We start from the raw sequence: 27,110 nt of genomic DNA, 5'->3' as shown, positions 1-27,110 counted from the left end.
TATGATGTCATATCCTCTGGTGGAGATTTCCTCCTTTTACTCTGAAGTCTAAACCCATGGATACACAAACTGGGTTGGAATCATTACTCTGAAGTCTAAACCCGTGGATACACAAACTGGGTTGGAATCATTACTCTGAAGTCTAAAACCATGGATACACAGACTGGGTTGGAATCACAAAAAGGGGTGTGTGTGTGATCTGATTTCTATCCATGACTGAAAAGACAAGGCCTTGCATGCAGATGAACAGAATGGATCCAAACAGAACCAATGGAACCAGAAATAAATGAGACAAAGAAAAGAAGTCATGTTCTCCACATAACTTTAGTCGTTCATAAACAAAACCAACATGACAACCTTTACATGCATTTTCATGAACGTCAAATGATACAAAAAGCAAAGAATGAAAGCAACTCAATGAATAAAGTCTCAAGGGGCATCTCATCCATAAATGATTGGGAAAAACCTCACTCACATGTACATACAATCATTCAGATATTTTCATATATATGAATACAAGCCAAGGTGGTCAGAAGAAGCAATACTGCTACGTTATGCTGTACAAATACCTGGATGTCAATTTGCAAACATTTGCAAGCAAAACATGATATCCTCAAACTTAATCATTAGTTAAATGTAATCAATAAGTTATAGATCAGTAAATGTAATTAACAAGTTATAGATCAGTAATGGTGCCATATTAACCTTCAGGGAAACCTTATATCTTCATCACTTACCTACAGTATCATGTCATGACAAAAGATAATACATTTTCACACAGAAACAGCAAGGCCAAGACAGTCAAGTGGTGTGCCTCCCTTAAACCCAACCGACTCTCGTTATAAATAAGATATTGTGCCAATAAAGGAATAAAATGTTCATTTTTTGTATCTAAATCAAAAGTACGTCAAACACAAGGCCTACTCTACAATAAAGTCATTTGTGTGTGATTGTTGCACTGCCGTTCGCCAAATCCAAACTGTCGGCCTGATGAAGCAAGTTGTCCTGATAAAAAAAAAAGAAGCTGTCCTTTGACGAGAAAACAACATTCATAACAACAACTAACTTTGTGTGTTTAAGGTCCATAGGAACTGACTGTGTATACGGTCCATAGCAACCGACTCTCTGTACGGTCCATAGCAACCGACTCTCTGTACGGTCCATAGCAACCGACTGTGTGTACGGTCCATAGCAACCGACTGTGTGTACGGTCCATAGCAACCGACTGTGTGTACGGTCCATAGCAACCGACTCTGTGTACGGTCCATAGCAACCCACACTGTGTACGGTCCATAGCAACCGACTGTGTGTACGGTCCATAGCAACTGACTGTGTGTACAGTCCATAACAGTCTGAATGGGTGTACTGTAATGTATAAAGTCCACAGCAACTGACTGACTGTGTTTATACAAGGTCAGTAACGGTATAACTCTATGTGCTGTGTAATGTCCATAGCAAATGACTGACTGTGTGTATTGTATAATGTCCATAGCAACTGACTGACTGTGTGTATTGTATAATGTCCATAGCAACTGACTGACTGTGTGTATAAGGTCCACAGCAACCTACTCTATGTAGAAGGTCCATAATAACAGTCTCGGAGCACCTTTTTTCTGTTAGTACTTATGATGCCACTCACACTGCCCTACACTCACCTCCTCTATGTCCAAGTTTTTCCTGGATTTGTAAATGAACTCTCCGATAGCTACAAACACAGAGAGAACCAGTCCGGCTGCTAGCACTATGAAAATGCCACCGATGTTCTCCACTCCCAAGGCGCTGGCCTCCTTACTGTCCTCCTCAGGACAACCGTTCCCTCTCCACCACTTCTCCTTCATCATGTGGAGCTTCCCTTCTTCCTGGAGCTGCAGGATGGCGATGGTCACCTTGTCTCTGTAGGGGGAGCCTGGGGGAGAGAGGAATGAGATCTGAGTATCAGAGCAGCGTTTTGAGGCCATTAGGTAAACAAAAATAGGTCACAAATGAGCTACATTGCCCAACAAATTAGCTACATAGCACATCATCAGCATAAAGTGAAGAATTTTGTGCATGTCTGGTGACTGACGGGCAGCATGAGCGAGTGGTTCTGGGTAGAAAAAACAACAAAGGGGAGAGAGGGCAGCCTTGACGTGTTCCTCTAGCATGTCAACATTCAGAAGTGATAGGGGAGGGTAATTCACACAAAGGGTTTTTCCTGCGTCCGTGGTTCTTACCTATGGGAGTGCCCACGCCGTAGCCCTTAGAGTCTATGAGGCCTCCGATCTGGGTGAGGTTACAGTTTCTCTGACTGATGTACTCTATGCTGGTGGACTCCATGAGGAGAGCGTAGTCTGTGGTCATGACTCTCTGGATCCCCTCTCTGTTGTTCTTCACCAGAGCTGTGTTCTTTCTGCTGCTCATAAACGCCCACATCTTCTCATAGGTGGAGATCTTGGATTTCTAAATGGACAACAACAACACATTGTTTCCTTTTAAAACAACAGTAATAATAGCACAACTTGCCTAGTTAAATAAAGGTTCAAATAATATCATTAATAATAATAATAGCACGTTTTATTGGTGGAGATTAGATTTCTGAGGAAAAGCAAAGAAGGGAGAATTTGATGCCAAAATCGCCAATTCAATGCAGATTCATTGGAAAACAGACTTTTACAGCAATTTCAGATGTGTGGCTATAAAGTGCATTACCTCATATTACTGGGTCTGTTGACATTGTACACAGTGTTGATATTAGAGGTCAGCGTTAGACAACAACTAACACATTGGACAGAAATGTATTGTTTCACACAGTTATGGAGACTTCTGTCCCGTTGAGAAAATCAAAAAAGTTTTGATATAAAGAGCATGACCCCACATTACTCGATTCATAGATATTACTACACAATGATGATTTTACAGGTCAGTATTCAAATTTGGCATATTGGACAGAGATGTGTTGTTTTAGACTGGTGGAATATGAAATATATCTGATTACAGAATGAATGGTTACACTGCTATGGACAGGCCTGTCCAGTTGTTTATGAGAACATCCCTTCTCTGATATTAAAGTATCTATATAAAGTGCATTACCCCACATTGCTTGATTTGTTATTGAACAAAGTGTTCACATGGAAAAACATATTAGACAGAGACTATTTGTTTCACGCTGGTATGGACACGTCTGTCCAGTTGCTTATAGTGAAGTCTAAATCCCTGCTGGTGTTTCCCTTCATTCAATCATCTGGGGAAGCATGACAGCTGTGTTTAAATCTCTCTCTGTTGACTAATCTGCTCTACGTATATCCAGAGGTCCTAGAGTAGGCTTGCTAGGAGATACAGGGAAGTCATCTAGAGATCCTACAATAAGCTAGCTAGGAGATACAGGGTCCTACAGTGGTCTAGCTAGGAGATATAGGGGAAGTCATCACCCAGAGGTCCTACAGTAAGCTAGCTAGGAGATATAGGGTCCTACAGTAAGCTAGGTAGGAGATATAGGGTACTACAGTAAGCTAGCTAGGGGATATAAGGTCCTACAGTTAGCTAGCTAGGAGATATAGGGTCCTACAGTAAGCTAGCTAGGAGATATAGGGTCCTACAGTTAGCTAGCTAGGAGATATAGGGTCCTACAGTAAGTTGGCTAGGAGATATAGAGTCCTACAGTAAGCTAGCTAGGGGATATAGGGTCCTACAGTAAGGTAGCTAGGAGATATAGGGTCCTACAGTAAGCTAGGTAGGAGATATAGGGTCCTACAGTAAGCTAGCTAGGAGATATAGGGGAAGTCATCACCCAGAGGTCCTACAATAAGCTAGCAAGGAAATATAGGGTCCTTCAGTTAGCTAGCTAGGAGATATAGGGTCCTACAATAAGCTAGCTAGGAGATATAGGGTCCTACAGTTAGCTAGCTAGGAGATATAGGGTCCTACAGTAAGCTAGCTAGGAGATATAGGGTCCTACAGTTAGCTAGCTAGGAGATATATGGTCCTACAGTAAGCTAGCTAGGAGATATAGGGTCCTACAGTTAGCTAACTAGGAGATATAGGGTCCTACAGTAAGCTAGCTAGAAGATATAGGGTCCTACAGTAAGCTAGCTAGGAGATATAGGTCCTACAGTAAGCTGGCTAGGAGATACAGGGTCCTACAGTACGCTAGCTACGAGATATAGGGTCCTACAGTAAGCTGGCTAGGAGATATAGGGTCCTACAGTAAGCTAGCTAGGAGATATAGGGTCCTACAGTTAGCTAGAGATATAGGGTCCTACAGTTAGCTAGAGATATAGGGTCCTACAGTTAGCTAGAGATATAGGGTCCTACAGTAAGCTAGCTAGGAGATATAGTGTCCTACAGTTAGCTTGCTAGGAGATATAGGGTCCTACTTTAAGCTAGAGATATAGGGTCCTACAGTTAGCTAGCTAGGAGATATAGGGTCTTACAGTAAGCTAGAGATATAGGGTCCTACAGTTAGCTAGCTAGGGGATATAAGGTCCTACAGTTAGCTAGCTAGGCGATATAGGGTCCTACAGTACGCTAGCTAGGAGATATAGGGTCCTACAGTAAGCTAGCTAGGAGATATAGGGTCCTACAGTAAGCTAGCTAGGAGATATAGGGTCCTACAGTTAGCTAGAGATATAGGGTCCTACAGTTAGCTAGAGATATAGGGTCCTACAGTAAGCTAGCTAGGAGATATAGAGTCCTACAGTTAGCTTGCTAGGAGATATAGTGTCCTACAGTAAGCTAGAGATATAGGGTCCTACAGTTAGCTAGCTAGGGGATATAGGGTCCTACAGTTAGCTAGCTGGGAGATATAGGGTCCTACAGTAAGCTAGCTGGGAGATATTTGGTCCTACAGTTAGCTAGCTAGGAGATATAGGGTTCAACAGTTAGCTAGCTAGGAGATATAGGGTCCTACAGTTAGCTAGCTAGGAGATATAGGGTCCTACAGTAAGCTAGCTAGGAGATATAGGGTCCTACAGTAAGCTAGGTAGGAGATATAGGGTCCTACAGTCAGCGAGCGAGGAGATATAGGGTCCTACAGTTAGCTAGCTAGGAGATATAGGGTCCTACAGTTAGCTAGGAGATATAGGGTCCTACAGTTAGCTAGCTAGGAGATATAGGGTCCTACAGTTAGCTAGCTAGGAGATATAGGGTCCTACAGTTAGCTAGGAGATATAGGGTCCTACAGTTAGCTAGAGATATAGGGGACGTCATCAAGCCTGACAGTGTTAATGGATTAAACCTCATCAGGTTGAGGCAGTTGATGGGCGACAAGTTCCTAACCTCCTAACTCATGCTGTCCCAAATGACACCCTATTCCCTATGTTTTTATGCATTTAGCCTTTAATTAACTCGGCAAGTCAGTTAAAGAACAAATTCTTATTTACAATGGCGGCCTCCCAAAAGGCAAAAAGGCCTCCTGCGGGGACGGGGGCTGGGATTAAAAATAAAAATAAACTAAATAAAAATATAGGCCAAAACACACATCACGACAAGAGAGACAACACAACACTACATAAAGAGAGACCTAAGACAACAACATAGCATGACAGCAACACAACATGACAACAACATGGTAGTAACACAACATGTAGTGCACTACTTATAGGCTCATAGGGCTCTGGTCAAAAGTAGTGCACTATATAGGGAATAGGGTGCCATTAGGGAAGTAAGCTCACTTTCTCTCTCCCTTACGCTCCCTATTTTCTGATGAAATTATATATATTTTTTCAAACATCCATTCTCACTTTTCAGCCTTGCAGACAGATGGTCTACGGACATGTAAATAATAATATAATAATATAATATATAATATATATAATATAATAATATAATAATAATAAAGTATTACAGTTTTATGTTAAGACTCAAAACTATCCCCTGTCTAAGGCATCAAGGACAAACAACTGTGAGATGATAGGTGGATGGTGGTCTCTCTTTGCAATATAATATCTCTGAATATACTGTAGGATTATATCACATGCGTTATCCGTCTCAGTTCTGTTTGAAGAAGACCAATAGCCAGGAGATGAGCTCAGAGAGAGAGAGATATTGAAGTTGTTAAAGAGGGGCCGTCTGTCTGTCTCTCCATGCCTGTCTCTGTGTGTGTCTGTCTGTCTGTCTCTCCATGCCTGTCTCTGTGTGTGTCCGTCTGTCTGTCTCTCCATGCCTGTCTCTGTGTGTGTCCGTCTGTCTGTCTCTCCATGCCTGTCTCTGTGTGTGTCCGTTTGTCTGTCTCACCATGCATGCCTGTCTCTGTGTGTGTCTCTCCATGCATGCCTGTCTCTGTGTGTGCCCGTCTGTCTGTCTCTCCATGCATGCCTGTCTCTGTGTGTCCGTATGTCTGTCTCTCCATGCCTGTTTCTGTGTGTGTCCGTCTGTCTGTCTCTCCATGCCTGTCTCTGTGTGTCCATCTGTCTGTCTCTCCATGCCTGTCTCTGTGTGTCCGTCTGTCTGTCTCTCCATGCCTGTCTCTGTGTGTGTCCGTCTGTCTGTCTCTCCATGCCTGTCTCTGTGTGTGTCCGTCTGTCTGTCTCTACATGCCTGTCTCTGTGTGTGTCCGTCTGTCTGTCTCTACATGCCTGTTTCTGTGTGTGTCCTTCTGTCTGTCTCTCCATGCCTGTCTCTGTGTGTCCGTCTGTCTCTCTATGCCTGTCTGTGTGTGTGTCCCTGTGTGTGTCCCTGTGTGTGTCCGTGTGTGTGCCGTGTGTGTCCCTGTGTGTGTCCGTGTGTGTGTCCATGTGTTTGTGTGTGTGTGTGTGTGGGTGTTTGTCCGCGTGTGTGTGTCCGCGCGTGTGTGTGTATGTGTCCACCTGTGTGTGTGTGCGTCCGCCTGTGTACCTTGAAGAAGGTCATGGTTGATCCGTCTCTCACAGCTCCATACTCTATCTTAGTCTGCTTGGCCAGGTCGTCAGCCGAGTCGATGGGAGAGTCCATCCTCTCCACGGTGAGGAAGGCAGCCAGGTTGGCTGTGTAAGAGGAGATGATGATGAGGGTGAAGAACCACCAGATGCCTCCTACTATCCTCGTAGACAGGGCTTTAGGCATCAGCTCAGATCCTGTTGCATGAAAACCAATAACACAGACAGGTTAGAGGAGTCCATTCCTATTTATAGAGTCTCACGAGACGACAAGAATTTGTCTGAAAGCCAAAAAATCTGTGCTCTCTTGGATAATAATGAGTTCACATGGTTCTTTTTGGTTTGCCGGTCTTGTAACACCTTTAATTATTTGTCTGATACCAGTTATCTAAGAAAATGTCGTATTGAATTTTTATTTTTTTATTTAATCTTTATTTAACTAGGCAAGTCAGTTAAGAACAAATTCTTATTTTCAATAACGGCCTAGGAACAGTGGGTTAACTGCCTGTTCAGGGGCAGAACGACAGATTTGTACCTTGTCAGCTCGGGGGTTTGAACTTGCAACCTTCCGGTCCAACTAACCACTAGGCTACCCTGCCGCCTCTACACTCTAACCACTAGGCTACCCTGCCGCCTCTACACTCTAACCACTAGGCTACCCTGCCGCCTCTACACTCTAACCACTAGGCTACCCTGCCGCCTCTACACTCTAACCACTAGGCTACCCTGCCGCCTCTACACTCTAACCACTAGGCTACCCTGCCGCCTCTACACTCTAACCACTAGGCTACCCTGCCGCCTCTACACTCTAACCACTAGGCTACCTTGCCGCCTCTACACTCTAACCACTAGGCTACCCTGCCGCCTCTACACTCTAACCACTAGGCTACCCTGCCGCCTCTACACTCTAACCACTAGGCTACCCTGCCGCCTCTACACCCTAACCACTAGGCTACCCTGCCGCCTCTACACCCTAACCACTAGGCTACCCTGCCGCCTCTACACTCTAACCACTAGGCTACCCTGCCGCCTCTACACTCTAACCACTAGGCTACCCTGCCGCCTCTACACTCTAACCACTAGGCTACCCTGCCGCCTCTACACTCTAACCACTAGGCTACCCTGCCGCCTCTACACTCTAACCACTAGGCTACCCTGCCGCCTCTACACTCTAACCACTAGGCTACCCTGCCGCCTCTACACCCTAACCACTAGGCTACCCTGCCGCCTCTACACCCTAACCACTAGGCTACCCTGCCGCCTCTACACCCTAACCACTAGGCTACCCTGCCGCCTCTACACCCTAACCACTAGGATACCCTGCAGCCTCTACACCCTAACCACTAGGCTACCCTGCCGCCTCTACACTCTAACCACTAGGCTACCCTGCCGCCTCTACACTCTAACCACTAGGCTACCCTGCCGCCTCTACACTCTAACCACTAGGCTACCCTAGACTTAAATTGCTCTCGCCAATTTTCCCACCCATATGAACAATCTTTGCCTTTCATTCTTTGCGGTACAGAGGAAGGAGACAGCGGTACGAGGGTAGTGTGAGGGCACGTTCATGAATCCTTAGTCCTGTTCCTGACTGGCTGCATTAGTGGGCTGAAAGAGAGAAACAGATGGCTCTACCTTGCTGCATCAGAGCTCCCACCCCAAACCAGACAGAGTTGATGAGAGTGAAGTTGTTCTCCACCACGTCAGAGTCAGGGTTGCAGGGGTGAGGGTTGTACCACTCATAGGGGGTAAACCTACACACAGGGGGAAAAAAGGGCAGTTAAACAACAACAATGGATGTGTCCAAAATGGCACCCTATTTCCCATAGTGCACTACTTTCGACCAAAGGTTTTTTTAAAAAAGTAGTGCCTTGCATATGTAATAGGGTGCAATTTGGGACGCAGGAAATGAAAACATACTGTATTTAAGTTCAGCTTCACCGCTACCAGCAAGATTTTGTTATATTGGGTCGCCACCCTAAAATCTAGATCCCAATGATTGTGAGTCGCTTTGGATAAGAGCGCATGTTAAATGGCTAAAATATAAAGGCAATGAATTCTATTTCTTTTGGCCCCCATTTCCTGTTTGAACCTCCAACAACATTTTATTTAAAAGTTCCCTCTACAGTATGTTGTAAAGTGGTGTTGCTTCCCTCTACATTATGTTGTAATGTGGTGTTGGTTCCCTCTACATTCTGTTGTAAAGTGGTGTTGGTTCCCTCTACATTATGTTGTAATGTGGTGTTGGTTCCCTCTACATTCTGTTGTAAAGTGGTGTTGGTTCCCTCTACATTATGTTGTAAAGTGGTGTTGATTCCCACTCATCTCTTCAGTGGGTCATATGATTGAGTGTAGTCTGGCCCAGGAGTGTGAAGGTGAACGGAAAGGCTCTGGAGCAACGAACCGCCCTTGCTGTCTCTGCCTGGCCGGTTCCCCTCTTTCCACTGGGATTCTCTGCCTCTAACCCTGTTACAGGGGCTGAGTCACTGGCTTACTAGGGCTCTTTCATATCGTCCCTAGGAGGGGTGCGTCACTTGAGTGGGTTGAGTCACTGATGTGATCTTCCTGTCTGGGTTGGCGTCCCCGCTTGGGTTGTGCCGTGGCGGAGATCTTTGTGGGCTATACTCGGCCTTGTCTCAGGATGGTAAGTTGGTGGTTGAAGATATCCCTCTAGTGGTGTGGGGGCTGTGCTTTGGCAAAGTGGGTGGGGTTATATCCTTCCTGTTTGGCCCTGTCCGGGGGTGTCATCGGATGGGGCCACAGTGTCTCCTGACCCCTCCTGTCTCAGCCTCCAGTATTTATGCTGCAGTAGTTTATGTGTCAGGGTCAGTTTGTTATATCTGGAGTACTTCTCCTGTCCTATCCGGTGTCCTGTGTGAATTTAAGTATGCTCTCTCTAATTCTCTCTTTCTTTCTTTCTCTCTCTCAGAGGACCTGAGCCCTAGGACCATGCCTCAGGACTACCTGACATGATGACTCCTTGCTGTCCCCAGTCCACCTGGCCATGCTGCTGCTCCAGTTTCAAATGTTCTGCCTGTGATTATTATTATTTGACCATGCTGGTCATTCATCTTGGCCATGTTCTGTTGTAATCTCCACCCGGCACAGCCAGAAGAGGACTGGCCACCCCACATAGCCTGGTTCCTCTCTTGGTTTCCTCCTAGGTTTTGGTCTTTCTAGGGAGTTTTTCCTAGCCACTGTGCTTCTACACCTGATGATTTGAAATAAGTTCAAAGCAGGATCAAAACCAATGCCAAACTTTGGGAAACTGTCACACTGCTAGCTAGCTACTTTACAATGCATGCAATGGGTATTGGAATACTAGCTAGGTAGGCTACGCCATAGACCTATACTGCAGTAAGACAAGGTAGCCAGATTTTAGACAGAACAAATACTGCAGTTAGCTATGCTACATTTTCCTCAACTAAGAACAACAAAGACATTCAGAAAGTATTCATACCCATGACTTATTCCACAGCCTGAATCAAAATATATATTTTCTCACCCATCTACACACAATAACCCATAATGACACCTTAGGCAGCGATTACAGCCTTGAGTCTTTATGGGTATGACGCTACAAGCGTGCCACACTTGTATTTGGGGAGTTTCTCACATTCTTCTCTGCAGATCCTCTCAAGCTCTCCAAGCGGGCTGTCATGTGCCTTTCACTGAGGAGTGGCTTGTGTCTGGTCTCTCTACTATAAAGGCCTGATTGGTGGAATGCTGCAGAGATGGTTGTCCTTCTGGAAGGTTCTCCCATCTCCACAGAGGAACTCTGGAGCTCTGTCAGAGTGACCATCGGGTTCTTTGTCAACTCCCTGACCAAGGCCCTTCTCCCCCAATTGCTCAGTTTGGCCGGGCGACCAGCTCTTGGACGAGTCTTGGTGGTTCCAAACGTCTTCCATTTAAGAATGATAGAGGCCACTGTGTTCTTTGTGAACTTCAATGCTGCAGAAATATTTTGGTAGCCTTCCCCAGATCTGTGCCTCGACACTATCCTGTCTCTGAGCTCTAATGTCAATTCCTTCGACCTCACGTCTTGGTTTTTGCCCGACATGCATTGTCAACTGTGGGACCTTAAATAGAAAGGTGTGTACCTTTCCAAATCATGTCCAATCAATTGAATTTACCACCGGTGGACTCCCAAGTTGTAGAAACATCTGATGATAAATGGAAGCAGCATGAGTTCAATTCCGAGTCTCATTGCAAAGGGTCTGAATACTTATGTAAATAAGGTATTTCTGTTTAAAAAATTCTATAAGTTTGCAAAATTTTCTAAAAACCTGTTATCATTTTGTCAATATGGGGTATTGTGTGTAGATTGCTGAGGATTTTTTTTCAATGTAATCCAGTTTAGAATAAAGGCTTAACGTAACAAAATGTGGAAAAAGTCACGGGGTCTGAATACTTTCTGAAGGCACCATACATCATTTTATTAGTAGGACACTAAGGTAAAGTCATGTAAAGTCCATTATTCATATGACGAGAAGGAATTCGTCTGTTTGAGGAAGTTTGAATCCTAAGCAACATGCCTACACATTGTTTGTTTGAAGTACAATAGACCAACATAACTACTGTAGTAGGTCAACGCTGTGTGCTGGAAAACCTAGAGCCTAGAAACCTTGGTAGATGGGTGGAGTACGTGCTCATGTGAATTTCCTTTCTTTTTTGGCTTCAGACTAATGCCTACCTCTCACTTAAAATGTAGTAAATAAAACATTTTTTTTTAAAGTGTTTGTTTACATTTTCTTTGTTTACAAATGTTGGAGTAAAACAAGCTTATATTATAGGTTTTGATGGGTTACGACAGTTCATGAGTTCACGACTAATACGTTTTATTCTTCAAGAATCAATCAATGCATATCACTAATTATAAGTCCAAAAATGGATGTAACAACTGCTGAATGCCCTTTTAAGAACGGAAGCATAGAAATAGCACATACAGAACATATCTACTGCTTCTTAGACTTGCTTTAATAAGAATGACAGATCTATAACTCACATTTCTAGGTGAATTTGGTCGGATCACCCAAAAAGTGACATATTTCAGCTTTTAAGAGGCCGTTCGTTACCTGATAATTACAACGAGAGCACAGCTGACTCAGAGCCAGGCCAGAAGCATAGGGTTCACTCTAAACCCTAACCCCTACACTCTTACACCCTATGCCCTACACCCTAACCGGCGATGACAAACACTACACATCTGACTCAGAGCCAGGCCAGAAGCACAGGGTTCACTCTAAACCCTAACCCCTACACTCTTACACCCTATGTCCTACACCCTAAACCCTAACCGGCTATGATAAACACTACACATCTGACTCAGAGCCAGGCCAGGAGCACAAACAGGTAATTGCCAAAATAAAGGAACCACCAACATAAAGGGCGTTGGGTCGCCTCAACAGAACAGCTTCAATGCACCTTGGCATAGATTATACAAGTGTCTGAAACTCTATTGGAGGGATGTGACACCATTCTTCCGCAAAGGAAATTCCATAATTTGATGTTTTGTTGACGGTGGTGAAAAGCTTTGCACTGCTCCAGAATGTCCCGTAAGCGTTAAATTGGGCTGAAAATGGGGCTGAGATCCCAAACACAGCAGCTGTCAGCTCAAAGGAAGAGGAGAGAATGAGTGTGGATCAGAGCAGCGCTTCAGAAAGTGTCACAGAGTCACAGGAACAGTGCTGAGGGAAACATCTAGCACCACGATCCTACATGGTGGAAGTCCGTAGGAACAGACATCACCTCATCCATATGGACTGACCTGAGAACAACAACACTTTCGCAGGAGAAGATTCGAGTGTCTTCACCACTCCGACACACCGCGTTGCCATAACCACCAACACAAAAGGCAATCCAGGACGTATCTATTACACCCAGAACAATATTTATAAATATATATTTCATAAAAAGATTTATAAATCAGAGAAACAAGAACAAAAGACTGAGCTCAAAGTAAAATATATATATCTTTATTTTTTTTTAAGATAAAACTACAGTGGTCAAGTTGTTTCACTTGTAATTTACCGAGGTAGATTTGTGTAAAAAAAAAAATGAGAGATGCATTTTGGGTTAAAGTTTACAGAAAATATTTTACGTTCATGTCTATGTTGTAATGTTCCAGAAGAACTAGGCAGGACCAGACATTCTGACGTAAGGGCAGAATAATCCTTTTGAGGTCTGTTGAAACAAAGACACTCGACCCTTTGTTCTCTGAAAAGGTTGAGATGTGGGGTTATTTGCATATTGCGCCCTGATTGGTCATATGCTAATGAGGGCCTGTGGGAATGTAGGGGTTTATGAGGAAAGCATCTCTCTCTCTCTCTAGTGGCTTGTAAACGTGAAGCAACGTCAAGTTAGCAATACATGTGCCTTCATAAAGATATACCGTTAGTAGTTATTTTACTCACGTACAGACAAGTTTGATTACACGACAGCGGCTGAGACGGCCATGGAGACGGCCATGTCATATGGTTCACATCGTTTTCATGCTCATCAGACCATTCAGTGACCACTTATACCCTTTGGCTGGGGGCATTGTAATACCTCAAATATATATATATATATATTTAACCTTTAATTAAATAGGCAAGTCAGTTAAGAACACATTCTTATTTCAAGTGACGGCCCTACCTTGGCCAAACCCGGACGACACTGGGCCAATCACGGCCGGATGTGGTACAGCCTGGATTCCAACCAGGGATTGTAGTGGCGCCTCTTGAACTGAGACGCAGTACATTAGACCGCTGCGCCACTTGGGAGCCCTGGTTGAAGGCGATCACTCAGAATGGTATTTATTGGCATTTACTCTGCCCAGTAAGCGGCTAAGTGGACCTAAACCCCACACCAGAACAGAACCGCCAGAACCCTCATTTAGTCAAGTGTTGCCTTTATTTTGGCAGTAAACCTGTACATCTAGATGTCAGGGGACAGTGTTCACCCTAACCCCTGACCCCTGAAACCTGACCCCTTACCTGGCGATGACAAACAGGACACAGCTGACTCCGAGGCAGGCCAGTAGGACGTACATCCAGATGTCAGGTGACAGTGTTCCCCCTAACCCCTGACCCCCTGACCCCTGACCCCTGACCCCTTACCTGGCGATGACAAACAGGACACAGCTGACTCCGAGGCAGGCCAGTAGTACGTACATCCAGATGTCAGGAGACAGTGTTCACCCTAACCCCTAACCCCTGACCTCCTGACACCTGACCCCTAACCCCTGACCCCTAACCCCTTACCTGGCGATGACAAACAGGACACAGCTGACTCCGAGGCAGGCCAGTAGGACGTACATCCAGATGTCAGGCGACAGGGGGTTGAGGAAGGAGAACACTCCGGGGTTGGTGCCGTTGGGTTTGTGGTACAGGATACTGATTCCCAAGGTCATGAAGGGCTTAGAGAAGTCTATCACCTTCTCCCTCACATAGGTGATGGTCAGAGGAGCCACAGCCAGGTCTGCTACCTGTCATAGACAGAGCAGGTTAATGCAGAAATTACATCAGGGCTAATCAGAGTGACCACAGCCAGGTCTGCTACCTGTCATAGACAGAGCAGGTTAATGCAGAAATTACATCAGGGCTAATCAGAGGAGCCACAGCCAGGTCTGCTACCTGTCATAGACAAAGCAGGTTAATGCAGAAATTACATCAGAGCAGGTTAATGCAGAAATTACATCAGGGCTAATCAGAGGAGCCACAGCCAGGTCTGCTACCTGTCATAGACAGAGCAGGTTAATGCAGAAATTACATCAGGGCTAATCAGAGTGACCACAGCCAGGTCTGCTACCTGTCATAGACAGAGCAGGTTAATGCAGAAATTACATCAGGGCTAATCAGAGTGACCACAGCCAGGTCTGCTACCTGTCATAGACAGAGCAGGTTAATGCAGAAATTACATCAGGGCTAATCAGAGTGACCACAGCCAGGTCTGCTACCTGTCATAGACAGAGCAGGTTAATGCAGAAATTACATCAGAGCTAATCAGAGTGACCACAGCCAGGTCTGCTACCTGTCATAGACAGAGCAGGTTCTATAGGAATTGCATCAGGCCTGGCCGACCCTGTTCCTGGAGAGATATCCTACTGAAGGTTTATACTCCAACCCTGTTCCTGGAGAGCTACCCTCCTTTAGGTTTAAACTCCAACCCCGTTCCTGGAGAGATACCCTCCTGTAGGTTTAAACTCCAACCCTGTTTCTGGAGAGCTACCCTCCTGTAGGATTTAACTCCAACCCTGTTTCTGGAGAGCTACCCTCCTGTAGGTTTTAACTCCAACCCTGTTCCTGGAGAGAGACCCTCCTGTAGGTTTTAACTCCAACCCTGTTTCTGGAGAGCTACCCTCCTGTAGGTTTTAACTCCAACCCTGTTTCTGGAGAGCTACCCTCCTGTAGGTTTTCACTCCAACCCTGTTCGTGGAGAGCTACCCTCCTGTAGGTTTTCACTCCAACCCTAATCTAGCGCACCTGATTCTTATAATTAGCACATCATCATCTATCACTCCAGTGTTAATGATAAATTGTAATTATTTCGCCTCTATGGCAAATTTATTGCCCTACTATTCTACATTTGCACACACTGTACATAGATTGTTTTATATTGTCTAATTGACTATACATTTGTTTATGTGTAACTCTGTGTTGTTTGTCTCACACTGCTTTGCTTTATCTTGGCCAGGTGGCAGTTGTAAAATGAGAACTTGTTCTCAACTGACCTACCTGGTTAAATAAAGGTGAAATAAAATAAAAAAATAAAAATAAACTGAGTCAGGTTACTTAGAACTGGGGTTGGAGTTAAAACCTACAGGAGGGTATCTCTCCGGGAACAGGGTTGGAGTGTAAACCTACAGGAGGGTAACTCTCCAGGAACAGGGTTGGAGTTTAAACCTACAGGAGGGTAACTCTCAAGGAACAGGGTTGGAGTTTAAACCTACAGGAGGGTCTCTCTCCAGGAACAGGGTTGGAGTTAAAACCTACAGGAGGGTCTCTCTCCAGGAACAGGGTTGGAGTTAAAACCTACAGGAGGGTATCTCTCCGGGAACAGGGTTGGAGTGTAAACCTACAGGAGGGTAACTCTCCAGGAACAGGGTTGGAGTTTAAACCTACAGGAGGGTAACTCTCCAGGAACAGGGTTGGAGTTTAAACCTACAGGAGGGTCTCTCTCCAGGAACAGGGTTGGAGTTAAAACCTACAGGAGGGTCTCTCTCCAGAAACAGGGTTGGAATTAAAACCTACAGGAGGGTCTCTCTCCAGGAACAGGGTTGGAGTTAAAACCTACAGGAGGGTTTCTCTCCAGAAACAGGGTTGGAGGTGAAAACCTACAGGAGGGTTTCTCTCCAGAAACAGGGTTGGGTAGCGCTGAACGACATCGACTAGTTATTGTATCTGCCACTAGTAGCATTACTATAAATGTTAATTGACCATATTCACAGTACAGTCCAGTGGGGGAACTCAGCCACTCATGTGAGCCATACACCTGTACTGTACCTGCACTGTACTGTCGTGTGACAGCAAGTGATAGGCATCTACCGTAAATATCCATTCACTTTTCTCTTTCTTTTCCATAAAGTAAAACATTTTCTCTTTCTCGTTCTGCCTCTCTACTGGTACAGGCAAGTGACTCACATGGTCAATGAGTTCCCGCACCATGCCGTTCCATTCTCCCTTATCATTTTGAGCTCCATACTTCCCGTCAGATACCAGTTTAACCTCGTAGGCAAATCCCAGGATGTTGGACAGCTCCTTCAGTAGGTCCAGGCAGTAACCTTCGAACCGGTCGTTACCGTACAGAGGCTTGTCAGACTTCTTATACATGACGTAAGGGTTTTCCTGTGAGATGAGGTGATAGAGTCGTCAACATCTCTGTATAAACATACCCCATTAGTAGACTGTGTGGTTTCTTAGTTTGGATTGAGAAAAGATAGTAGATCTTCTTGAACCTGAAACCACAGTACACAAGGAGTTTCAACTACCCTCTCTAACTGACTTTGTGTATCTTACTACAATAGTTACTCTAACTATTGGATTATTTCTTATGACTATTTGGACTATTGAAATATCCCTTATAACTACTAAGACTATTGGACTATTATATATGGACTAGTGGACTATCAAACTATTAGTATATAACTACTAAGACTATTGGACTATTATATATGGACTAGTGGACTATCAAACTATTAGTATATAACTACTAAGACTATTGGACTATTATATATGGACTAGTGGACTATCAAACTATTAGTATATAAATACTAAGACTATTGGACTATTATATATGGACTAGTGGACTATCAAACTATTAGTATATAGCTACTAAGACTATTGCACTATTATATATGGACTAGTGGACTATCAAACTATTAGTATATAAATACTAAGACTATTGGACTATTATATATGGACTACTGGACTATCAAACTATTAGTATACAGCTACTAAGACTATTATATATGGACTAGTGGACTATCAAACTATTAGTATATAACTACTAAGACTATTGGACTATTATATATGGACTACTGGACTATCAAACTATTAGTATATAAATACTAAGACTATTATATATGGACTACTGGACTATCAAACTATTAGTATATAAATACTAAGACTATTGGACTATTATATATGGACTAGTGGACTATCAAACTATTAGTATATAACTACTAAGAGTATTGGATTGTTATATATGGACTAGTGGACTATCAAACTATTAGACTATTATATATGGACTAGTGGACTATCAAACTATTAGTATATAACTACTAAGACTATTGGACTATTATATATGGACTAGTGGACTATCAAACTATTAGTATATAACTACTAAGACTATTGGACTATTATATATGGACTACTGGACTATCAAACTATTAGTATATAACTACTAAGACTATTGGACTATTATATATGGACTACTGGACTATCCCCGATGACTACTTGTACTATTGAACTATTTCATATGGATATTTGGAATGCTGGACTCATAGATAATTTCCACCAACATCGGACACCCCCTAATTCCGGATAATCTCTAGCCGTTAGAGGATTAAATTACCTCGAGCTAAACATTTAAATGGACTAGAAAATAACGGTACGTTTTGCGACCAAAGACACCCTTCCTTTACTTACCTATTGTTCACCTAAAACCTTTTTTTGCACTATTGGTTAGAGCCTGTAAGTAAGCGTTTCACCGTAAGGTGTTCAACGCCTGTTGTATTCGGCGCACGTGACAAATAAACTTTGATTTGATTTGATTCTAGCAAGCTGACCACCAATTTTCATTGTAAATTATGTAAGTTAAGTTAAGATAAGTTTTGAGAGTTTTCTAAAAAGTAATATATATATATATATATATATATATATATATACAGTGCCTTGCGAAAGTATTCGGCCCCCTTGAACTTCATCACATTTACATTACATACATTTACATTTAAGTCATTTGGCAGACGCTCTTATCCAGAGCGACTTACAAATTGGTGAATTCACCTTATGACATCCAGTGGAACAGCCACTTTACAATAGTGCATCTAAATCATTTAAGGGGGGTGAGAAGGGTTACTTTATCCTATCCTAGGTATTCCTTAAAGAGGTGGGGTTTCAGGTGTCTCCGGAAGGTGGTGATTGACTCCGCTGTCCTGGTGTCGTGAGGGAGTTTGTTCCACCATTGGGGGCCAGAGCAGCGAACAGTTTTGACTGGGCTGAGCGGGAACTGTACTTCCTCAGTGGTAGGGAGGCGAGCAGGCCAGAGGTGGATGAACGCAGTGTCCTTGTTTGGGTGTAGGGCCTGATCAGAGCCTGGAGGTACTGCGGTGCCGTTCCCCTCACAGCTCTGTAGGCAAGCACCATGGTCTTGTAGCGGATGCGAGCTTCAACTGGAAGCCAGTGGAGAGAGCGGAGGAGCGGGGTGACGTGAGAGAACTTGGGAAGGTTGAACACCAGACGGGCTGCGGCGTTCTGGATGAGTTGTAGGGGTTTAATGGCACAGGCAGGGAGCCCAGCCAACAGCGAGTTGCAGTAATCCAGATGGGAGATGACAAGTGCCTGGATTAGGACCTGCGCCGCTTCCTGTGTGAGGCAGGGTCGTACTCTGCGGATGTTGTAGAGCATGAACCTACAGGAACGGGCCACCGCCTTGATGTTAGTTGAGAACGACAGGGTGTTGTCCAGGATCACGCCAAGGTTCTTAGCGCTCTGGGAGGAGGACACAATGGAGTTGTCAACCGTGATGGCGAGATCATGGAACGGGCAGTCCTTCCCCGGGAGGAAGAGCAGCTCCGTCTTGCCGAGGTTCAGCTTGAGGTGGTGATCCGTCATCCACACTGATATGTCTGCCAGACATGCAGAGATGCGATTCGCCACCTGGTCATCAGAAGGGGGAAAGGAGAAGATTAATTATGTGTTGTCTGCATAGCAATGATAGGAGAGACCATGTGAGGTTATGACAGAGCCAAGTGACTTGGTGTATAGCGAGAATAGGAGAGGGCCTAGAACAGAGCCCTGGGGACACCAGTGGTGAGAGCGCGTGGTGAGGAGACAGATTCTCGCCACGCCACCTGGTAGGAGCGACCTGTCAGGTAGGACGCAATCCAAGCGTGGGCCGCGCCGGAGATGCCCAACTCGGAGAGGGTGGAGAGGAGGATCTGATGGTTCACAGTATCGAAGGCAGCCGATAGGTCTAGAAGGATGAGAGCAGAGGAGAGAGAGTTAGCTTTAGCAGTGCGGAGCGCCTCCGTGATACAGAGAAGAGCAGTCTCAGTTGAATGACTAGTCTTGAAACCTGACTGATTTGGATCAAGAAGGTCATTCTGAGAGAGATAGCGGGAGAGCTGGCCAAGGACGGCACGTTCAAGAGTTTTGGAGAGAAAAGAAAGAAGGGATACTGGTCTGTAGTTGTTGACATCGGAGGGATCGAGTGTAGGTTTTTTCAGAAGGGGTGCAACTCTCGCTCTCTTGAAGACGGAAGGGACGTAGCAAGCGGTCAGGGATGAGTTGATGAGCGAGGTGAGGTAAGGGAGAAGGTCTCCGGAAATGGTCTGAAGAAGAGAGGAGGGGATAGGGTCAAGCGGGCAGGTTGTTGGGCGGCCGGCCGTCACAAGAAGCGAGATTTCATCTGGAGAGAGAGGGGAGAAAGAGGTCAGAGCACAGGGTAGGGCAGTGTCCGCAGAACCAGCGGTGTCGTTTGACTTAGCAAACGAGGATCGGATGTCGGCGACCTTCTTTTCAAAATGGTTGACGAAGTCATCTGCAGAGAGGGAGGAGGGGGGAGGAGGATTCAGGAGGGAGGAGAAGGTGGCAAAGAGCTTCCTAGGGTTAGAGGCAGATGCTTGGAATTTAGAGTGGTAGAAAGTGGCTTTAGCAGCAGAGACAGAGGAGGAAAATGTAGAGAGGAGGGAGTGAAAGGATGCCAGGTCCGCAGGGAGGCGAGTTTTCCTCCATTTCCGCTCGGCTGCCCGGAGCCCTGTTCTGTGAGCTCGCAATGAGTCGTCGAGCCACGGAGCAGGAGGGGAGGACCGAGCCGGCCTGGAGGATAGGGGACATAGAGAGTCAAAGGATGCAGAAAGGGAAGAGAGGAGGGTTGAGGAGGCAGAATCAGGAGATAGGTTGGAGAAGGTTTGAGCAGAGGGAAGAGATGATAGGATGGAAGAGGAGAGAGTAGCGGGGGAGAGAGAGCGAAGGTTGGGACGGCGCGATACCATCCGAGTAGGGGCAGTGTGGGAAGTGTTGGATGAGAGCGAGAGGGAAAAGGATACAAGGTAGTGGTCGGAGACTTGGAGGGGAGTTGCAATGAGGTTAGTGGAAGAACAGCATCTAGTAAAGATGAGGTCGAGCGTATTGCCTGCCTTGTGAGTAGGGGGAAGGTGAGAGGGTGAGGTCAAAAGAGGATAGGAGTGGAAAGAAGGAGGCAGAGAGGAATGAGTCAAAGGTAGACGTGGGGAGGTTAAAGTCGCCCAGGACTGTGAGAGGTGAGCCGTCTTCGGGAAAGGAGCTTATCAAGGCATCAAGCTCATTGATGAACTCTCCGAGGGAACCTGGAGGGCGATAAATGATAAGGATGTTAAGCTTGAAAGGGCTGGTAACTGTGACAGCATGGAATTCAAAGGTGGCGATAGACAGATGGGTAAGGGGAGAAAGAGAGAATGACCACTTGGGAGAGATGAGGATCCCGGTGCCACCACCCCGCTGACCAGAAGCTCTCGGGGTATGCGAGAACACGTGGGCGGACGAAGAGAGAGCAGTAGGAGTAGCAGTGTTATCTGTGGTGATCCATGTTTCCGTCAGTGCCAAGAAGTCGAGGGACTGGAGGGAGGCATAGGCTGAGATGAACTCTGCCTTGTTGGCCGCAGATCGGCAGTTCCAGAGGCTACCGGAAACCTGGAACTCCACGTGGGTCGTGCGCGCTGGGACCACCAGATTAGGTGGCCGCGGCCACGCGGTGTGGAGCGTTTGTATGGTCTGTGCAGAGAGGAGAGAACAGGGATAGATAGACACATAGTTGACAGGCTACAGAAGAGGCTACGCTAATGCAAAGGAGATTGGAATGACAAGTGGACTACACGTCTCGAATGTTCAGAAAGTTAAGCTTACGTAGCAAGAATCTTATTGACTAAAATGATTGAAATGATACAGTACTGCTGGAGTAGGCTAGCTGGCAGTGGCTGCGTTGTTGACTTTGTAGGCTAGCTGGCAGTGGCTGCGTTGTTGACACTACACTAATCAAGTCGTTCCGTTGAGTGTAATAGTTTCTACAGTGCTGCTATTCGGGGGCTAGCTGGCTAGCTAGCAGTGTTGATTACGTTACGTTACGTTAAAAGAACGACAATAGCTGGCTAGCTAACCTAGAAAATCGCTCTAGACTACACAATTGTCTTTGAAACAAAGACGGCTATATAGCGAGCTAGCTACGATCAAACAAATCAAACCGTTGTACTGTAATGAAGTGAAATGAAAATGTGATACTACCTGTGGAGCGAAGCGGAATGTTGACTGGGTAGTTGAAGTTCTATTCGGTAGACGTTGGCTAGCTGTTGGCTAGCTAGCTAGCAGTATCTCCTACGTTAAGGACGACAAATAGCTGGCTAGCTAACCTCGGTAAATTAAGATAATCACTCTCAGTCTACACACTCTAAACTACACAATTATATTGGATACGAACACAGCAAAGACAACTATGTAGCTAGCTAACACTACACTAATCAAGTCGTTCAGTTGAGTGTAATAGTTTCTACAGTGCTGGTAGACGGTGGACGTTAGCTAGCTGCTGGGCAGATAGCAGTGTAGACTACGTTAGGACGACAAAATACGATAATTACGCAATTATCTTTGATACAAAGACGGCTATGTAGCTAGCTAAGAAGAAATTGCTAAGATTAGACAAATCAAACCGTTGTACTATAATGAAATGTAATGAAAAGTTATACTACCTGCGGACCGAAGTGTAGATGCGACCGCTCGCTCCAACCCGGAAGTTACATGATGACCTTTTGCCACATTTCAGGCTTCAAACATAAAGATATAAAACTGTATTTTTTTGTGAAGAATCAACAACAACCTCACAGTGCAGGTGCATTTATACGGAGACTTGATTACACACAGGTGGATTGTATTTATCATCATTAGTCATTTAGGTCAACATTGGATCATTCAGAGATCCTCACTGAACTTCTGGAGAGAGTTTGCTGCACTGAAAGTAAAGGGGCTGAATAATTTTGCACGCCCAATTTTTCAGTTTTTGATTTGTTAAAAAAGTTTGAAATATCCAATAAATGTCGGTCCACTTCATGATTGTGTCCCACTTGTTGTTGATTCTTTACAAAAAATACAGTTTTATATCTTTATGTTTGAAGCCTGAAATGTGGCAAAAGGTCGCAAAGTTCAAGGGGGCCGAATACTTTCGCAAGGCACTGTATATACACACATTTTGTGGGACATGCTGTATATTGTAAAATATGACACTAATAATTTAATATCCAACTTTTTACTTCTGAAATATAGCTAACGGAAGGTTAGCCAACTAACTGATCTAGTAAACACTTCGGATATGAGGTTGGTGTCTCTCTTTTGAACAAAATTATACGGATATATCTTGTAAATTAAACAAAATAGTAAGGTAGCCAATAACTGAGGACCATATGTCGATAATACGAGCCATATTTTCTTTGACTGTATGGACTATTGGACTACCCAGTGACTAGTTGGACTATTGGACAACCCAGTGACTAGTTGGACTATTGGACTACCCAGTGACTAGTTGGACTATTGGACTACCCAGTGACTAGTTGGACTATTGGAAAACCCAGTGACTCGTTGGACTATTGGACAACCCAGTGACTAGTTGGACTATTGGACAACCCAGTGACTAGTTGGAATACCCAGTGACTAGTTTGACAATTGGACTACCCAGTGCAGTCACTAGTTGGACTATTGGACTACCCAGTGACTAGTTGGAGTATTGGACTACCCAGTGACTAGTTGGACTATTGGACAACCCAGTGACTATTTGGAATACCCAGTGACTAGTTTGACAATTAGACTACCCAGTGCAGTCACTAGTTGGAATATTGGACTACCCAGTGACTAGTTGGAGTATTGGACAACCCAGTGACTAGCTGGACTATTTGTATATTCCATATGAACTATTTGACTATTTTCTGCTGACTATTTTCTCCACAGTTGTTTCCATTCAATTTTTATATTGTTTTAGTCTTTTTTAACCTTCTTAAGTATGTTGTGACCCCTGAGACGTGACTTACCAGGATAGTGGTGACGACCAGAGTCCTGTTGGCCATGGAATCTGTGATGTTAGTCCCCGTATCTTTCAGACTTTCTGTAAGGTTAAGGCCGTTGTTGGAGTTCCACAATCCAATCTGAAGAGGAGTAAATCACCACAAAATTATATTCTAACCAGCACTGTCTTCTAACCAGCACTGTCTTCTAACCAGCACTGTCTTCTATCCATCACTGTCTTCTAACCATCACTGTCTTCTAACCAGCACTGTCTTCTAACCAGCACTGTCTTCTAACCAGCACTGTCTTCTAACCAGCACTGTATTCTATCCATCACTGTCTTCTAACCATCACTGTATTCTATCCATCACTGTCTTCTAACCATCACTGTCTTCTATCCATCACTGTCTTCTATCCATCATTGTCTTCTATCCATCACTGTCTTCTATCCATCACTGGCTTCTAACCATCACTGTCTTCTAACCATCACTGTCTTCTAACCATCACTGTCTTCTAACCATCACTGTCTTCTAACCATCACTGTCTTCTAACCATCACTGTCATTTACATTTACATTTAAGTCATTTAGCAGACGCTCTTATCCAGAGCATCTGTCCATCACTGTATTCTAACCATCACTGTATTCTAACCATCACTGTATTCTAACCATCACTGTATTCTAACCATCACTGTATTCTATCCATCACTGTGTTCTAACCATCACTGTATTCTAACCATCACTGTCTTCTGTCCATCACTGTCTTCTCAAAAGACTTAGATCAAATGTCAACCGTTTTATGCCAGATAAGGACTGTAGGAGTGGGTAGGACAACTCAGATAAGGACTGTAGGAGTGGGTAGGACAACTCAGAGAATAAAACTACGAAGGTCAGACAAGGAGGTCAGGGAGTCAACCAGATGGTCAGACAAGAGGGTCAATAACAGGGTCAGACCACAGGGTCAACAACAGGGTCAAACCACAGGGTCAGACAACAGGGTCAACAACAGGGTCAGACCACAGAGTCTACCAGAGGGTCAGACAACAGGGTCAGACCACAGAGTCAACCAGAGGGTCAGACAAGAGGGTAAACAACAGGGTAAACCCCAGGATCAACAACAGGGACAACCCCAGGGTCAGACCACAGGGTGAACTACAGGGTCAACCACAGAGTCAACCCCAGGATCAACAACAGGGTCAGACCACAGGGTCCATAACAGGGTCAACAAGAGGGTCAGACCACAGGGTCAACAATAGGGTCAACCACAGAGTCAACCCCAGGATCAACAACAGGGTCAGACCACAGGGTCCATAACAGGATCAACAAGAGGGTCAGACCACAGGGTCAACAACAGGGTCAACCCCAGGGTCAGACCACAGGGTCAACCACAGAGTCAACCCCAGGATCAACAACAGGGTCAGACCACAGGGTCAACAACAGGGTCAACCCCAGGGTCAGACCACAGGGTCAACAACAGGGTCAACCACAGAGTCAACCCCAGGATCAACAACAGGGTCAGACCACAGGGTCAGACCACAGGGTCAGACCACAGGGTCAACAACAGGGTCAACAAGAGGGTCAACAACAGGGTCAGACCAGAGCCAGTCAGCCGCTCTACAAACCTTTTTCCACACTTTATTGAGGTGGCTATTTCCCCCGATTGTCTTGTTAAGAAGGGAAGAAAAAACACAGCATTTTAACCTCTTGAAGCTATGGGGGCGCTATTTCATTATTGGATAAAAAAACGTGCCCGTTTTAAGCGCAATATTTTGTCACAAAAAGATGCTCGACTATGCATATAATTGACAGCTTTGGAAAGAAAACACTCTGACGTTTCCAAAACTGCAAAGATATTATCTGTGACTGCCCCAGAACTGATGCTACAGGCGAAACCAAGATGAAACTTCAAACAGGAAATGAGCAGGATTTTTGAGGCGCTGTTTTTCATTGTCTCCTTATATGGCTGTGAATGCGCAAGGAATGAGCCTGCCCGATCTATCGTTTCCCCAAGGTGTCTGCAGCATTGTGACGTATTTGTAGGCATATCATTGGAAGATTGACCATAAGAGACCACATTTACCAGGTGTCCGCCTGGTGTCCTGCGCCGAAATTGGTGCGCAAACCTCAGCTGCAAGTAATTTTCCATGGGATTCTGAGACGAAAGCAGACTTCCACGAACGATATATCAATGAAGAGATATGTGAAAAACAACTTGAGGATTGATTCTAAACAACGTTTGCCATGTTTCAGTCGATATTATGGAGTTAATTTGGAAAAAAGTTTGGCGACTGAATTTTTGGTTTGTTTTGGTAGCCAAAAGTGATGTACAAAACGGAGCGATTTCTCCTACACAAAGAAACTTTCAGGAAAAACTGAACATTTGCTATGTAACTGAGAGTCTCCTCATTGAAAACATCCAAAGTTCTTCAAAGGTAAATTATTTTATTTGAATGCTTTTCTGGTGTTTGTGAAAATGTTGCCCGCTAAATGCTACGCTAGCTATCAATACTCTTACACAAATGCTTGATTTGCTATGGTTCAAAAGCATATTTTGAAAATCTGAGATGACAGTGTTGTTAACAAAAGTCTAAGCTTGAGAGCAAATATATTTATTTAATTTCATTTGCGATTTTCATGAATAGTTAACGTTGCGTTATGCTAATGAGCTTGAGGCTATAAATAGGATCCCGGATCCGGGATTTTGCTCATTGCATGAAGTTAACAACCTTTTCAGGAACCATCAAACTGTAGGACGTTTCTATTTGTATTACACACGTTGTGGTGGTTATAGCCTCCTCTCATACATATGGTGCTTTGGTCTCATGACCTGTAGCTAACCGTGTGTGTGTGTGTGTGTGTGTGTGTGTGTGTGTGTGTGTGTGTGTGTGTGTGTGTGTGTGTGTGTGTGTGTGTGTGTGTGTGTGCGTGTAATACATTGTGGTACTGCATCTCACCTTCTCCAAGCCGTCTTCCTTCAGACTGATGACGTCCAGGTCAAAGTCTTTCCTCAAACCGTCTGTCTTGTTTATAATAATCTGTCCTGTCAAACCGTTCCACGTCGCCTGGGAAAGATAGGCAGAAAGAAAGACAGAGACAAATTCATTCCTGAACCACTCTCTAAATTACAGAGGTACAGAACCACTCTCTAAATTACAGAGGTACAGAACCACTCTCCAAATTACAGAGGTACAGAACCACACTCTAAATTACAGAGGTACAGAACCACACTCTAAATTACAGAGGTACAGAACCACTCTCTAAATTACAGAGGTACAGAACCACTCTCTAAATTACAGAGGTACAGAACCACTCTCTAAATTACAGAGGTACAGAACCACTCTAAATTACAGAGGTACAGAACCACTCTAAATTACAGAGGTACAGAACCACTCTCTAAATTACAGAGGTACAGAACCACTCTCTAAATTACAGAGGTACAGAACCACTCTCTAAATTACAGAGGTACAGAACCACTCTCTAAATTACAGAGGTACAGAACCACTCTCTAAATTACAGAGGTACAGAACCACTCTCTAAATTACAGAGGTACAGAAC

At 44.6% G+C, this 27,110-nt stretch overlaps 1 protein-coding gene across 1 annotated transcript in view; it reads right to left on the bottom strand.

The window, feature by feature from the left end:
* Positions 1-305: 305 nt before the first annotated feature.
* Positions 306-27,110, bottom strand: part of LOC135553228 (glutamate receptor ionotropic, kainate 1) — a 195,201-nt gene continuing 168,396 nt past the window's right edge. The window contains exons 9-16 of the mRNA XM_064985403.1: positions 26,510-26,617; positions 23,584-23,697; positions 16,454-16,657; positions 14,075-14,298; positions 8,466-8,584; positions 6,811-7,028; positions 2,214-2,439; positions 306-1,906 (exon numbers count right to left, since the gene is read on the bottom strand). Coding sequence (XP_064841475.1) covers positions 1,617-1,906; positions 2,214-2,439; positions 6,811-7,028; positions 8,466-8,584; positions 14,075-14,298; positions 16,454-16,657; positions 23,584-23,697; positions 26,510-26,617 — 1,503 coding nt within the window. The 3' untranslated portion in view covers positions 306-1,616. The remainder of the gene's footprint in view (positions 1,907-2,213; positions 2,440-6,810; positions 7,029-8,465; positions 8,585-14,074; positions 14,299-16,453; positions 16,658-23,583; positions 23,698-26,509; positions 26,618-27,110) is intronic.

Source organism: Oncorhynchus masou, chromosome 13 (assembly GCF_036934945.1).
Source record: "Oncorhynchus masou masou isolate Uvic2021 chromosome 13, UVic_Omas_1.1, whole genome shotgun sequence".
Taxonomy (NCBI): domain Eukaryota; kingdom Metazoa; phylum Chordata; class Actinopteri; order Salmoniformes; family Salmonidae; genus Oncorhynchus; species Oncorhynchus masou.
This window is presented reverse-complemented; position numbering and strand designations above follow the sequence as displayed.